The sequence below is a fragment of the Aythya fuligula genome, chromosome 4 (genome assembly GCF_009819795.1).
Source record: "Aythya fuligula isolate bAytFul2 chromosome 4, bAytFul2.pri, whole genome shotgun sequence".
NCBI lineage: Eukaryota > Metazoa > Chordata > Aves > Anseriformes > Anatidae > Aythya > Aythya fuligula.
In genome coordinates, this window is record NC_045562.1 from 49,769,999 (window position 1) to 49,787,007 (window position 17,009).

General features: G+C 34.7%; 1 protein-coding gene across 14 annotated transcripts in view; it reads left to right on the forward strand.

Moving 5' to 3' along the window:
- The window catches only part of FRYL (FRY like transcription coactivator), a 171,570-nt gene that overhangs the window by 86,614 nt on the left and 67,947 nt on the right, over positions 1-17,009 (forward strand). For 9 of the 14 annotated variants that reach the window (XM_032186044.1, XM_032186033.1, XM_032186039.1 and 6 more), the window contains 11 exons: positions 274-413; positions 878-974; positions 3,759-3,838; positions 4,283-4,363; positions 4,793-4,961; positions 5,618-5,710; positions 8,220-8,318; positions 9,530-9,631; positions 12,689-12,733; positions 15,641-15,744; positions 16,398-16,506. In XM_032186044.1, coding sequence (XP_032041935.1) covers positions 274-413; positions 878-974; positions 3,759-3,838; positions 4,283-4,363; positions 4,793-4,961; positions 5,618-5,710; positions 8,220-8,318; positions 9,530-9,631; positions 12,689-12,733; positions 15,641-15,744; positions 16,398-16,506 — 1,119 coding nt within the window. The remainder of the gene's footprint in view (positions 1-273; positions 414-877; positions 975-3,758; positions 3,839-4,282; positions 4,364-4,792; positions 4,962-5,617; positions 5,711-8,219; positions 8,319-9,529; positions 9,632-12,688; positions 12,734-15,640; positions 15,745-16,397; positions 16,507-17,009) is intronic. The other 5 variants (XM_032186040.1, XM_032186042.1, XM_032186043.1 and 2 more) reach the window with 1 other exon arrangement.

Here is a 17,009-nt window from a genome sequence, read left to right on the forward strand (position 1 = left end):
AGAAGCATGTTTTCAAGGTTACATACTTGCTCAATTTAGGAGGTTTATCTTTTATCTGTCATAGTGTAAAGGTAGGCATGCTTCAGAAATCCAGATGGAAGCAGTCAGGAACATCCTTTGCTAATTTGTAAAATTATCCAATATACATGTATGATTCCTAAAACAATGTTAAACACCACTCTGAAAGTGTAACTATATTTAAATACATTGTATGTTTAAATATATAAATCTGATTGCTTTGTCATGCTCAACTCCTTTTCTCCTTTTTTTCAGTTGATAAGCTCTATGAGCTCAGTAGCAGAGCACTGTCTCCCCTCCTTATTACGCACCTTGTTTGACTGGTACAGGCGTCAAAATGGAACAGAAGATGAATCTTATGAATACAGACCTCGATCTAGCACAAAATCAAAGGGGTAAGAGTTTTTCTTTCAAAAAAGGAAATCTTTGTGTCTTATAAGAAAATGGAAGTGCTTTGTGCTTTTTTTGACAAGCATTATACCTTTGATCTGTCATTACCTAAATCTGTGGAGGAAGAGGATGGGGTTCTTTGAAGTGCTGTATTTAACTTGCATGGGTGATATGCATGAAGTGACTTAATGATTTTGTTTGGTTGATATAAATGTTTTGGTTAGTTGATACAAAGAAGGAAGTTAGACCCTGGTAATGAGCTAGTTCATCTCCAGTTTGAGTTGTTTTGTTTGTTGCCAGACCCTTTCAGGGGAGGAGTTGAGATATTAGCGCTGCACCGAACTTGATGGTTTTTCTAAGCATTTTTTTATATGTGCAGCTATGATTGCATGGAAGATACGTAGTCTCCTGTGTAATATTTGTGTTCATTCATGTGTGTGATACATGTGTTCTTGATTTCTTATTTTAGAGATGACCAACAACGTGAAAGAGACTATCTACTTGAAAGGAGGGACTTAGCTGTAGATTTCATTTTTTGTTTAGTTTTAATAGAGGTTCTAAAACAGGTAAGCTCTTTTGCTTTGGCAAATTTCTTTTAATCTTTTGCTTTTTATGTCAATTTTAGTCACCTCATCTAAAGTTTTATATACAAAATTGGAGCATATATATGATAAGCACATATAAGGCTAAAATTATGCACTGTGTTATCTCAGTTCTTGGGTCCTCTAAGCCAAAGCTGCTAATGTAGTACAAAAAGCAAAACTGTAAAAATAGCATTTTATTCATGTTCAGCACCTTTTGTGTGCTTAAACATTTTTGAAATACATTATGAAGTCATTGAATGGCAAGACTAAAATGCTTTTTTTTTTTAATTGGAAAGGGTGTGCAATTTTGTTTTGCCTTTTGCTAATGTAGCTCTAGATGGTATCCATATGCACAAATTCTGTTAATATAAAATTTGCATATGTGTATGCACAAGAGGGTAGAGTTTGGCTTCAAGTAACAGCCTTTTTTCTTATAGAGAGGAGAAAAATATTAATAAAAATATTAATAAAAGTATTTGAAAGATGTAGTAGACTTAAGTATTTGAGACAAGAAGTCTGGTCAGGTATTTTGTGTCTTTTATGAAAAAGACACTTTTTTCAGGTATATGAAAATTAAATGGCTTTCTGTATTTAGTAAAGAAAGGTATATGGTTTAGTTTGCAAATCATTTGTAGGGTGTTTATAGTTGTGGCCTATTTGTGGTACAAGGAAAATGAAAATAGTAAAGCACAGTCTAGAGCTGCTGATCATTCACTGAGAAAGTGAGAAATTGTTTAGGATTGCAGTACTGTATGGGCAAGCTGCTGTATTTTGAAGTGGTACCAGTTTTTCTGTTGAGAAGAGAATGTGTTGCCAATTGTGCAGATTTCAGAAGTGCCAAAGTTTTGGCTTAAAGAGAGTCTGAGATAGGTCTGATGTGGTGCCTCCTGTGATGCTTGGTGAGCTGTTGATACTTGTACTCCAGACAAGGGTTTTTCTGAAGTCAACTTCCTCAGTGGTCATTCTTCAACCTTTTGAAGCAGTGGAGGAAGTACTGATTAAATACTCTGGTGTGGTTTTGATGGCTACTTTCCTTTTAGTAGGGATTCTCTGTATCTGGTCTTGAACTTATAAATGTGGAAGTGTCTCTGGATTTTGGCCATGTTTCTTCTGCTGGAGAAATTACTTTGTTTGTCTAAATGCCTTTCCTCATCATCTGTAGAAACCCAGCAAACAGACATCTACATGGCTGATGGACTGGGTTGTCATCATGTATTTTGATTGATATCTAAATTCCACAAAAGTTTTTAACACAGACCACCCCTCTGCAAGCTAAGGGACAAGATTCTCTGTGCATTTAAATGCATTCACAAGTCATATCAGACTATACTTCTAGATGAGGTATATGATGTTTTCCACCCACCCTGCCCCAGTTTGTTTTTCTAAGGGCCCTGGTAAGGATATTTTCCTTTGGGAAAGACCTTCAGTGGGCCACTGAACCCAGCTACACCAAGTAGAAGAACTGTTCAGTCTTACACGTTATCTGAAGGAGGGTTTGTGTGTTCCGCTTGTAAAGAGTATTTACTTTTAGGCAGTCAGAAGTGTGGAAAGGATGGCTTTCTGTCAATAAACGTATTTACATTCATATTCCATTCATCGTCCTGTCTTCTCGGAAGCCCTATCATTGTTTAATTCTTAGAAACTGGATTTATGGGGTGCAAACCGTGCAATACAGCCTTTTATGTAACAAGCACAGAACAGCTGGAGAGAGGGCAACAGACATGACCTGTGTAGGAATAAAAGTCTTGTATTTAAGTGACTATATATTACTCATTGTATTATATATTATATATGCATGTAAACAGCCTGTTTCAGTAACCAGAAATTCTTGGATAAATAGCTTTCTTGACACAGGAGAGTATGAAATTCCCAAGCAGTAAGTGCTTCATTTTCTGTAGCCAAGTCAATAATTTTTTTTCGTCTGATATATTTTTGTTAGTCTTAATCACTGTTTACCAGTAACATTCAGTAGTTGTCCTAGTCCCTACATCAACTGCTTTGAAATTTTAAGTATATTATGACTTCAGAGTTACATATATGTATGTATATATAGTGCCTTTTAAAAAAAGTTATATTGATTTTTAGGCAAATGTTTCATTTTGAAACTGAGGAAAGCAGTAGTGTTAAACAACGTCATTTTAAAAGGGTCTTCTAAACAATGCATGATTTTTAATTTGTCACCAAATTGTTACTTAGTGTTATGAAAATTCTTATGCTTGTGCTACTTATATTTGCAGAAAGTGTTAAATTGACATGATCACTTCTTCTGCATTCTTATTTTTTGGTTTTGTCTTCCTTTGTAAGTGATTAATTGTATTTTGAGGTTAAATCTGTAATAATTGTAATAAATCTGTAATAATTACCATGCAAGGTAGAAATCATAGAAAGATGCTAATCAAGATATTAACATAGTCTGATAAAATTTAATAACAAACTTGTAGTGTTTAGATTACTTCTAGATGTTTATTTCATTATGAATTTAGTCACTAAAAGCCAGTGTGCAAAATAATTTAAGAGACTATTAATACATATAAATAAATTCAATATTTTTGGCAATATGTAGCATTGCTTAAATTTTTAGATCTTCAGGTTGTGTAAATGTTCATATCTTGCAGAATTAAATTGACATTATATGCCAGCAGAGGATTTGTCCTTTGGCAGGGGTAGGAAATACTTCTCCAGGGCAACATACAGTAGTACTGTTTATGTACTTCATACACACACATATGCATAGTTACATACCTGTAAATAATATTTTTATTTCAGATACCTGTTCATCCAGTGCCAGATCCTTTAGTACATGAAGTTCTAAACTTGGCTTTTAAGCACTTTAAACATAAGGAAGGGTAAGTTTCATCTGTATTCTTTAAACGTGTGTATTATCAGCCTGTGCTTCCCTGTGATGATTGTTCGCCTTTGATTGCCTCACATGTAACACTTTGGTGATAATACTGTAAAAGAACAATGATCTTAGAACTGAAAACATATCTTGAAAGAGCACAGTGTTCAATATAATAGTTTATTTTTCGTAGAATGGTTTGCATAGCCAACCAGACAGAAAAGAGTTCTGAGGTTAGATAACAATAGTAAACTTCCTATGCAGTGTATGTCTGCTCAACAAATTTGCACCCTTTTAAATGTTACCCATGCATTTTGTGCTTGACGTTCATTGTTCTTGTGGTTATGCTCCATGGTATGGAATGTTATCTTTCTCTTCGTATTTGTGAACTCTCTTAGGGTTTAGAAGAACAAGGATATATTTGACACTTATGGCTTTTCTTTTCTTTCAGGTATTCAGGAACCAACACTGGGAATGTGCATATTATTGCAGACTTATATGCAGAAGTGACAGGGGTTCTTGCTCAATCAAAGTAAGTTCAGGAAAAATGACTCTAGACTTATGGAGTATTTAATACAGCAGCATTTATTAATGGCCCCAGTAACTAATAGTTAGTGTGCTCTGGCATGTCCTCCTCACTTTCCAACACAATAATTTGAACAAATCAAGGAATAATCTTCAGTACAAAACTGAACGGCTTTGCTGTAAGTCTTTAGGTGCAGGGAAAGGAGGCTTGCAATCAGTCCATAGTTGTTGTTCTGTTAACAAGTGTATTCTAATGTGCTAATCATCATAGACACTTAAATACCTCGCTTTTAAATATCAGGGTTCATCTTGCCTGTGTTTTGTTTACTGTAGGTGCCATTATCATTAACAGCATAAAGACATGAGTTCAAAGTTGAAGACATCATGTAAAAGTAACTAAAAATGCCAATAATTGCTATTGATATCCTTTGTTCAGGTTTCAAGCTGTTAGGAAAAAGTTTGTCACCGAATTAAAAGAACTGCGGCAAAAAGAACAGAGTCCTCACGTAGTACAAAGTATCATCAGTTTGATTATGGGAATGAAGTTTTTTCGGGTAAAGATGTATCCTGTGGAGGATTTTGAAGCATCGTTTCAGTTCATGCAGGTAAACAAACATCATAGCAAACTGAAATAAGCATTGTTTTGATTGTTGAGAACCCATTCTAAGTTGTCCCAATCATGTGGCAAACCCATAATACATGAAATTACAGTTAACATCTATATTAGTCCTGAGAAGACTTAACACACACGTGGATACTTTAGTTTGTGCACAGAGTGGTCAATTTCATATAGTGGAGTGTGCATACATGTGTATAGATATGTATTTGCCTGTAAAATTGTCTTTGTGTCTTTGTATCATTGTCATCTTGAAAATTAAGATGAGTATATAAAAATGTAAAATACTACATTCTAATAATTTCAGTATAAGATGAGCATTTACTTTTGGAAATGGGAATACTCTGAGGAAAAGCGTGCATTTTTTTATTATTTTAGTAGGAAAAAAAAAAACTATCATCTGGTATTTCAGATGTTCCTCTTCTCTCTCCCCCCCCATTTTTTATTCCTTGTGAAAAAGTATTTAAAGTTTCTAATCTTTTGTAAAGTTGCTATTGTCAAGGAAAATAAGTCTAACTAAAACACATCGTATTTTTTAAATTTGACCTAGTAATTACTGTGATACTGTTAGGGGTATTTATGGTACAGTGACATTTCTAAGTCTTTCTTATTTTTGAAATCTTTTCTTAACGCTTCATCACAAAGGAATGTGCTCAATACTTCCTGGAAGTAAAAGATAAAGATATAAAACATGCACTTGCTGGTTTGTTTGTGGAAATTCTCATCCCTGTGGCTGCTGTAAGTATTTTCTTCTCCTTCCGCTTACCTCACTTACAGTTAAACTCTCATTGTTAAAATTGCTTCCAATGATCCCCATTACATTGTATTTTATGTGTTTTAAAATGCTATAAAGCAAATTACAAGCACCTGCATAGCCTTTTGAAGGGAAATGTGTAAGTATGTTTTGCATATTAGTTTCCCAGCTTTTTTCAGAACCTTTTAACACTGTTTTCTAGACCCATATATCACCACAGCACTATGTAATCTTCTAAATGTTCTAAAAGACAGAAGTTTCCTGTGTTTAAAATTTTTGTTATTATTTTATTTTAGTCCCATTGACTTTCTTTATTAGCTGAAACCTGTAAGGTCCTTTTAGAATAAACTGAGATATGTAGTGTTTTTACAGTCAGGTAGGGAGAGTGTGAACTATTATTCAAGAAGAAAAAAACTAGTATAGGAGAATATCTCTGACCTCTACTTTCTCTTTCAAATATATCTATCTTGTCTTGAGCTGCAGAGATACATTTCTCTCTCTAGATTTTTTAACTTTGGAACTACTGAAAAATTTAGATGGGATACGGTTATTCCTTTTAAAGCATTACCACAGAGAGGTAGATTAGCTGTATATTGAGTCAAGTCTTGATTTCACCTGGACATATTTCTGCTCTTTTCTAAAGAAGAATTAGCTGTCCTGTTAAGAAGTAAATGCATTTTTCACTTGGAATTCCAAAGTTACTTGTCAGGTGGAGTGGGGGTGAATAGTGAACGTAGTTAGCATTTAGGTAGATATGATTATTAGTTTACAAATTCGTAATTTAAATAGTAAAAACAGCACATGTATTAATTAGGCAGAAGCAGCATTTGGGAATTGGAATTGCTTGGTTGTAATGCACATCAGGAGTGCAGAATGGTTGTGTGTTTGTGGCAATCTGTGGATCTTTTCCTCCTACAAATATGGATTGAGTCAGTGCTTTAAGCATTTGGTGAGGGACTCATAATCTTTCTGACTCATTGAATCTTTAATCATTCCATACAAATGGAGCTTCTTAAACAGAAGCTGAAAACCCCATCCTGGATGGAAATAGAGTTGAGAGGTTTAGTCATTCTCTTGGAAGATGTACGATGACAGTTTGAATCTTTTTTGAAGACGATGAAAGAACTGAGTCTGGATTTCCTGTATCTTGGGTACAGAAAATCACTTCAGTGAGTAAGCTATTGGGTTTCAGCACTGTTGCTTCTTTACTATCATTCTCTTGCTTAGTCATTCAGGCATTTTTAAAAATAAGACCTGATTAGAACCCTGCAGGTGTAATGGATGACTGAATATTTTCCACTGCAGAAGATAAGGCTGGTCTATAAGCCCAAGGTTATATCCAAAAGCAGGAATGTGGTGGTGGCAACAACTGACTAATTTCTCATGTGGAGCTAGAGGGTACAGAACAACATAGAGCTTAAGAATAGCAAAAGAGTAATAGTTTGGGGACATTTAGGAGTTGGGTTCAAATGTAAATACTTTCTCAGTTCTTTTGGGGTTTTCACAAGTTACAGAGATATTATATGTTATTTTTTATGTGTCTGCATCGTGAATATTTCAGCTTTCTAAGAAAGATGGACATGATGTATCTTTTAATAACTCCTGTTTCAATAATAAAAAACTAAAAACAAATAGCTTATATTGGAAAGAGCAGGGAAATAAGAAAATTGGTTTTACCTTTCAGGTTCTCTGTCAAAAAAATACAAAATTAGGGGAAGTACAATTGCTTCTGCAGTGCTGTAAATGCATGTTCTTTATCTTGCGTACTTTTAAAAAAGATATCTTCTAGGAAAACAAAACTGTATAAAGCAGTATTCAAAATTAAGTTTAAATTGATTATCAGGGGTATCCAGAGACAATTCTGAGAGACTTGGAGGGGGGTTTAATGAAGAAGGTAGCTGCGTGGTTTGTGGAGGGAAGGCTATTTTGCATGCAAGGACAGATTGAGTAAAAAAAGTTATAGGGGCAAGTGTGTCTCTTTCATTGATTATGAAAGCTGAACAAAGACCACTTATATTATTGATTGGCTGGCAATCCTGTGTCTCTTTTCCTTTAAGCTCCTAGTTTTCAGAACTGGGGAATATAAAAGAAAAGGGTAACAGCAGAAAAGGGATCAGTTAAAAAGTTATGGATATTATTTTTGAAATAAATTAAAGTACACTTTTTGAGGGTTTCAGCGTCCTTCTTTGTTAGTTGATGACATATACTTTACTTACTCTTCTTTACTTATGGAATGCAGACCGTATTTTAAAAACAGTGGTTTATGTTTTCTTTGTTTTACTTTTTTATATTATTTTTTGACCTGTGTGGTTGTAGTATATGACATGATTCATTATGTTTTTATTTATATTTCAGACAGATAACAGTCAAATACTTATCTAACACGAAATTTAATGTTTGAACATTCTTAAATTCATGGATGTCTTACTGTATATTTTTACTACCTTTTTCATAAAATTTTAAACCAATTTATGTGTGTATTTTTTTTAATAGGCTGTTAAAAATGAAGTGAATGTGCCATGTTTGAAAAATTTTGTGGAGATGCTTTATCAGACTACCTTTGACTTGAGTTCAAGAAAGAAGCATTCGCTGGTATTTTAAAGAAATATTTCAACTTCTCCATTTTGCTCATCTTAGGCTTTTAAGCTAGTGCATTATCTTAAGAAAACCTAACAGCTGTATTAATTTAAATCTGAACTCCTCAGTTCAATACAGTTCAATTCACGCTGTGTATATTGCTTTTGCTCTAATTTTGATCTATATTTCGTGCTAGCTATGTGCTCTGTTATCCCACTTGTGAGATTGTCTTGAAATTGATACTTGTTCTTATTTTAGATGGTTTTAGCACAGTTACTTAACCTAATGTCTCTTCTAATAAGAACTTATGTTCAGGGAGTCTGTATATTTAAATTGTATTTAATTAAAGGATAGAAGCAGCATGCAGGCGTATTTGCTTTTCCAGCAAAATAGAGCCTGTTAGTAGCCCTGTTCTGCCTGTTTTCTCCCTTCCTATACTTTTTCTTTTTTCCAACATATAAAGCATACGTTATTATATATGGTTAAACTTATTATATAAGAATAGAATAGTTGATTTTAGGATTCACTGTTCTGTTTAGGAATTCAGAAGCTTTACTATATCAATATTACAATTTACAAATTTGTCCTCTTTCTATAATTTTTATTCCACAAAAAGGTAATCTGCAGTCAGATCTGGCATTAATCACCATCTTGTATTTCCTAAAGAGATAGAGTATTTAAACAAATCTTATGTAAATAAAGCAAATTCGATAAAGAAAATTTGCATATTCACAGATTTTATTAGACGGGTTTTGTTACTGCTCCTCAAAGTCTACTTTTATTAAGTAAAATTTCTGACCGTCTTAAGTCTGCATCATAATCAACTGAGTTGATTATGTATATTTTTGGTTATATTTTTCCCCTTAAAGGCAGTTCCCTCTCCCAGCACTTAAGACCCCATGAAATGAATGATCTGATTGCAGGGAAAGAGCAAATATTGTAAGCGGGGCGAGATCTGCCAGCAGTCTTTGTTTGAGATCAGGCCTTGCTAGGAGATGAGTTCCACTGTAGTCCCATTGCCCTGGCCCTATACTAATACCAGCCAGTCCTGGCTGGCAGGCGTGTCCTAGTGCAGGGGAAGGAAAGGCACAGTGCTAAACTGGTGACCAGTCCTAGTTGCTGTGAGAACCTGAGACAAGAACCTACTGTGTCTCATTCTCGATGTACAAGACTTGGAAGGTATGCAAAGAGCAATTTGATCAATTCTTTTTCCCCCCTACTCGTAGGCTTTGTATCCATTGATCACCTGCCTGTTGTGTGTCAGTCAGAAACAGTTTTTTTTAAATAACTGGCACGTTTTCCTGCAGAACTGTTTGTCACATCTAAAGGTAAGAATCCTTTTCAAATCAGAAACTGTCACAAATCGGTAGTATTTATTCCAATATGTTGTCATTGTTCTAGTGCCAAATAAACAACAAATATTTGGCTGTTTTTAAAAGGACACTGTAATTTTTTAAAAACAGTTAATTGTCTTAAGTCTCCATTAGTACTAAACTTCTTATGATTTTATATAATGCTGGAAATAGATATTGCCTCTTGGGGGCCATCAGTTTTGTTGAGTAAAACCTGCAGATATATCTGTTAATAAATGCAGTTTTATACTAGAGAAAGTACAAACTGTAATTCTGCATGTGAAGATTACAAGTGAGAAAATAATTTGTCTCTCCTCTTCACTTACTGAAGGAATAAAAAGTAAATCTCTAATCCAGAAAAGAAATAATATATACAGCCTGTGATAGGTATTTTCCAAGTAAAAAAATTCAGTGTCCTTTTAACTTGTGGCTTCATTTGATAGCATTGTAGAACGTGCTGTGATTGACAAAACACAGAGATTATGGTGCATAGAAATCAGGGATTTGGTTCTGTGAATTTCTTACAGTATTAATTGTATGCTTTCTCTCCTTAATTTTGATTAACGTAGCTCATGATTTTGCCTAATGCATCGATGTATTGATTTTGATGATTTTAATACTTTCTTTGATCCACTTCCACAATATTCATTCTGGTTAGGTATGAGTGACAATTCTGAAGCTTACTAGGAATATATGTAAACCAGCATGAAGTCTAAGGAAACAGGCTTAGCTGCTTGGATTGTTTTTTCAAGAATAAATTTGTTTTCATGACATCTTTCACACTTTTCTGTTGCTTGTTGGGTTTTTGTATATTTTTCATCTAACATTGGCAGTTCTTTTGCAATGTTTGCCATGTTTGCTTTTTTATTATTATTAATTTTGCTGTTTATTTTGCTTATGGAGGCTTCTTCTGTTTTTAAAAGCTTTAAAAAAATCTTACAATCTAGGAGCTGCGTTTTTCTGGCTTAATATCCATTGCTGATAATGGATGTATTAAAAGTATAAATGCCAGAGAGTTCAACTGGTAGTTCCTGAGCATGCATTTTATATTTTACTTAGTTTTGTTAACCACTAACAGCTTAACACATTTACTGTAAGGCTCTATTCAGCAGAAATTTTATATATGAATTTCTGCAACTCAGAATTTTCAGTGTCTTGATTCTGTGCTATCAATGAGTTAGGATATTTTAATGGCTTGATTTAATCTGGTCCACCAAATACTTTTTTCTTTTTTGGGGGTGGGGGTGTTGCCTAGCTTGAGGTTAATCTTTAAAAATCCACCCCAAGTGTTCTCCTGTGTCTTGTGAATGAATGTGTTCCTTTGTTTCTGAAGCTAATTAAATGCATGCAATCTGTAATTAGCAATCTCATTAATTTATAAATCTGAATTTCACAGCAGTTTGGTCTTTTAGATTTCCCTTTCCCCATTTTACTTCCTGATTTCCTAGTGACCAAAGTTATCTTATTTGCAGTTACTTAGATATATTAAAGGCACAAGGATTCCAAACCCATCACCTCTAGTGTCTTAGATGCTATTTAATAAAGTAACACTGAGAGTTATTGGAAATGCTTTAATGTACTAATAAATTTCATCCAGCCCTAACACATGGGGGATACCTGACAAACTGAGGGCTGCAGCAGTGCCAAGACCTAGGCTCTGTCACAGGAACACTCTTACGAAGAGCATAGGCCTGGTAGCAAGAGGTGATGTGGGCCATGAATTCGTGGTGCTCAGCTTATTCCCTGCTGACTGCCAAGTGCAAACTTTTGCCTAGCAATGGATGCTGTGTGGCCGTGCTCCAGTGGCAGAGAATTAAGCTGATCTCCCATTTGCTGTGGGGTGAAAGCTCACACCTTGACAGTTGCTCCATAGCCTACCTTATCCTGCTGTATTTCAGTGCAGTTACTTCATTTGACAACTGTAGATACATTGGCCTCTGAATCCTGATCCAGTACTAGCAAGATTTATTGTCCTTATAAGCTTTTTGCACATGGTTACAGCACACACTCCTTCTAGTTATCCTTAAAGCAGGCTTAGTCTGCAGAGAAAACATCGTAGCCATTCTTAAAGAAGGCAGGCTAGGATTTTTGTTAGGTTGGTTGGTTGGTTTTTTTTTCCTCTTTTTCATTTCTGGTATCACTGCTATGAGGAAGGATTATTACATCTGAGTCTGGACCAATGCAAATAGCAGTTAAGTGAGTAGTAAGAGCTGGTTTAGACCTGGAGCCTACCAAAGGGCATACCCTTGGAGTACGCATAGCTGGCCTTGACCTGTGTAGCAGCTGGGTTGCCATCGTAGCTTTGAGCTTAGCAGAGTGTTTCTTCACACACTGAAGCGTAGCAGATGGTAACACTGGTCAGTGTTGTAAAAATGTTTTGCCCACTTTTCTAACCAGTATTTAGATAAAGTAATTTTTGCAGATTTGCCAGAAAGTTCAGTTTTGGGCACAAACCGAAGCATAGGAAGTTCTGGCTGAATATGAGAGGGCACTTCCTTACTCTGAGGGTGACAGCACTGGGACAGGTCACCCAGAGAGGTTGGTGGAGTCTCCTTCTCTGGAGATATTCAAAACCTGCCTGGATGCCGTCCTGCACAATGTGCTCTAAGTGATCCTGCTTGTCAGGGGGGTTGGACTGGATGACATTTAGAGGTCCCTTCCAACCTTGGCCACTCTGTGATTCTGTGAAAACTGAGTCATGAATGGAGATGAGCTCTGGTATCCTTACCATTTCTTACAGGGAGAGGAAGGAACATACAGGAAAGCTGCTGAAATGGAAGGGAAAACTGTCTATCATACTGCACTGCTATTTGGTAGAAGGGTTTTTGGTTAGTTTAAACTTAGCATCTGTTACCACAAAACCTTGAAAGCTGGAGGAACGTTTTTTTGCCACTATAGTAAAACCTGTATTTCTACTGAATAGAGTCCTTACTGTACAGCTATCTGTTGTTTTTGTGCTTTTTTCATCTAACATGCATGTGCCTCCCATTCTCATGTTTGTTATGTTTTGCTGTCTCACGTTGCTTTATTTAGATGCCATCTAACAACAGTATCAGAAAACAAATAGAAACACTGCAGGTGAGTTAATATGTTGTTACAACTCAGTGAAACATTGCTTTGTCTTATGTAAACAATGTGTTTTTGTTTTTTTTATGTTAATCACTGTATTTTGTGCTTTCCTTTCTCTGTAAAAATGCTTGAAGTACTGTTAAGAAGCCACACTACGAAGAATAACTAATGTTTCAAAGATCTTTTTTTTTCTTGATAGATAGTAAAGGAGAAAGATCAGAAAATTATCAAATATCGGTTTGTCATAAAGGGTAAAAAAGTGTCTTTGTAAGGTTGAATATCAATATCACAGTTGGTTTCCCTGAACAGCAGTGCATGTTTCCACTGGAAGTAAACTACGTATTCAGATGTATATATATTATTTTCTGTTAATTTATTCCCAAAACTGTCTTGCATGCGAGCAAACTTGAAAGCATTTTCACAATTAAAAAATGTGAAACTGATTTATTATAACAACTTGCAGTGCACTAACTTGAAAGACTTTTACACTGTTGGTTTTGCAGGTTTTAAAAAGTAGAAATTGTTTTAGTTCAGAACAGAAGAAAAGTTTAACATCAGTATTAAAAAGTACTTTCTTCAGTAAGTGACTACATTTGACTAACATGGAAAAAATGCTATTTTGTTTCTTGCCTTCATTGAGATATGTTTCATTGATTCGTCTTAATGTGTCATGTAAGACCATTGTAGATTTGCTCTGATTTTGTTTTGTAACAGAGATACAGTTCTTGAAAGTTTATTCATAGTCTGCTGATATAATTTATCCATTTTACAAGTTTTAGGATGTGAAACAGAACTGTGTTTAGGGAAGAAAACAATTAAACAAAAACCAGGGTGCTTGAAAATTTACCGTGCATCAGCTAAATGGGCTGAAATACAGGCAGGTCAGGGTATTATATAGGCATATATACTGAAATCTAGGTGCAGCAATCTCAAAGAGAAAAGGAAATACTGACATACTGACAGCAGGTATACAAGAAGTGTGCCATAATTAGACAAAAAAAGCCATTTTCTTCTAGCTTGTTTTGTTCCTAGGTATAGAAAGACATAATGTAATTTTTCAATGCTTACAAAATTTGAAGTACTGCTGTATTTATAATCCTGTTACACTTAAAAACAAACAAACAAACAAAACTTTAATTTTGGTTTTCATTTGGACCTGTAAGTTAATCTCCCCTTTGGTATACCAAATATAAAAAAAACAGAGTATCACTCAAGTGGGTTACAATTAATAAAAGTTGTAGAGACTGCATTTTGGACTTTGATAATGTATGTACCAATGAATTCATAATCCTACTTCAAACACCAAGAACTGTTGGCCTGTAGATTAGATAAGTAATAGTGTCATTGGGTTTTGGTAGTTTAAATTGATTGAAATTAAAACTATCACAATCTGTCCTTCTCCTACAGTTTTGAGTGAGCATTTGCTGCTTCCTTGCAAAAGCAGTGCTGATACATTAACTGGGTAGTAAAACCTCACCTGTCTGATTATTAACCAGGAGCAGGTGCACTTTTACACTGTTTAGATTTTGTTCATATCACCTTCTTGTGTTTACCCACTGCCTAGTTGCACATGCCCTAATTTGAGGGTAATGGTAGGAGCCCACTGATGTATGTGAAAGGAAGGGTAGAGCAGCATTATCACTGTCTTAGACTAACTCTAATATTCTGATAAACAATCATGTATGTTGTCTGTGAAGACCCACTGTGGCCTCTGCGATTTTGTAATGGGCATTTAGCCTTTCTTGAAGTAAGCTTCAAGCCAAAACCAAAAGTCATGACCCACCCATGTTAAAGCCATCCAAGTTACTGTCTTTGGATAGGCGGTTGCACAGACAGAGCCATGAAATGACTTGAATTGGCTTACTGGTGTGAGCTGGACTTTCTAACTGCTTGAGTCAATGCAGAGGGGGCAGTGGGCCTGCTGAGGAAAAAACAAAGATGAGAACATGTTTTCCCACGGTACTGTGTCTTAGATCGACTTACACCCATTGTGAAATTGCACTCTACTTGTCCCAGGAGGACAGTGTAGCAGTGCTGTTCTGATTCATCGGCTTGTGGTTGAGGCCACTCAAAAGTGAAATCAGTTGGTTCAAGCCATCAGGCGGAAATGTGCCTTGAAACAACAAGACTTTGCTAGATATGGGGAAGAATTTTTTTTTTTTTTTTGAACTGAGACAATTCCTAAAAGGTGCCAACTGGGAGTCATTTATTCTGCTCATAAGCTATTAAGACCCAATATTGGCTAATATTACCCAATTCCAAGAGTCCCATCAAATACTTCAAGATTATAAATGCAGTCAGAATCCTCAGCTGGAAAAGGGATTGCTGGAGCTGGTATGACAAATGTTACTGTCACTCACTTTTACACAATGTAAGAGCTACAAGGAGCAAAGCTAAGCTCTTAGAAATAGCTTTCAGACAAAAAAGAACTTCATACAGTAACGCTTGCCCTGCACTCTTTCTCTTCTGCACCTGCTACTGTCTGCTGTTGTAAACACTGGACTTAGTATTCACCGGACTTAGATGGACTTTGTGCCTGATCCAAAGCAGCTACTCCCATGTTTTAGACAAACTCTAAGTTTGCCATAAAGTAGGCATCCATTACCAGATGGCTTTCTAATGAAGTTCTTTCAGGCAATGCACTCTTGTTATTCATCTCAAGAAACTGCTGCTTGTTAGCTAATCCTTTGCTTTCAGAGTGAGAAAATAATCTCAAGTTACTGGTTAAATATTGAAATAGTATTGGAAATATGTAATATAAAGTTGGTTTTATGGATACACATTAAAACATGTAGTCAGTATTAAACACAGCAGTTTCATTGTTAAAAAAATATTCTCAAAAGTCAGAAGAGTAATAGTAGAATTTTCTGAATGTCTCACAAATAACAGAAACTGTATTTTTCATTTATTTTATAGAATAAAGATCCCAAAATGTCCCGAGTTGCACTGGAATCTTTGTATAGATTATTGTGGGTTTATGTTATTAGAATAAAATGTGAAAGCAACACTGTAACTCAAAGGTAAGTTCACTGTGCAAGGGATTGTAAATTATTGCTGGTTTTGTTTTATTTTCCTAGTGGTATTAAAAAAGATCTTGAAGCTACCATGGGGATGGGCTTGTTGGGTAAACAGAGGAACAAAGACTTCATCTGAACAGAGAAAACCAAGAGAACCTGTTTAGTTTGAACAGGAGAAGGAAGACAATCTGCAGTTGTCTTTTATATATGTGATGACAGAAGTGAATGGAGAGATAAGAAATGGGAAATTTAGTTAAAAGGCAGTAATGGTACCAGAACAACTAGGGTGTGAAGTGACCATCTCTATGTATAGTCTGAAAATGAAAAGATTTGTTTTTAATAATTAGTATAATGAGAATTTGGAATAGTCATTCAAATTTTGCTCTTCCTCCTGCAGGAGGAATTACAAAGTAGGATCTTAGTCAGTTTATAAATGAATCCATTACAGTGTTCCCTGCAACAACGGAGGGCTGTACTTTGATGACAGAAGATGACAGATATGACAGGAGATGACAGAACCTGTCATATGCTTCTGTGTTATGTAGTAGTAACTCTCACACTCCTTCTAAGTTTGAATTATAACATCTATGCTATTAGAAAAAGTTACTTTTAAAACAACATTTTGACTATTTATATTTGTTTTTCAATTCCTGTAGTCGTCTCATGAGCATTGTATCAGCACTTTTTCCAAAAGGATCACGTAGTGTGGTCCCACGAGACACACCTCTGAATATATTTGTGAAGATTATTCAGTTCATTGCTCAGGTAAGAAAATGTCTAGGTGGAGATACGAGAATAGTATGAACATTATTTGGAAGAAATGTAAATTAAAGGTTATTTTTAAAAATATTTGTACTGCATTATAATGGTTTTATATATTGAATAAAATTTCCCCAAATATATATAAAAATATATTATATATATTATATATATTTATTATATATTATATATTACATACAATATTATATTATATAATAATTATATTATATAATTATATATAATATTATATATAATAATTATATATATAATTATTATTATATATAATATATATATATATATATATATAAATTATATATATAAAAAATATATATATATATAAAGAATGGTATGACTAATTCATTTCTACTAGTCACAAAACTGTTTTCTCTAAACTTCAGTAACTTGTTTATGAATATTACGATTAGTATTTACATCTGTATTGCTCTGCCTTGGGCATGTGTACATATATATATATATAATACAATAATATAAGTACTATTTGTCTCTTT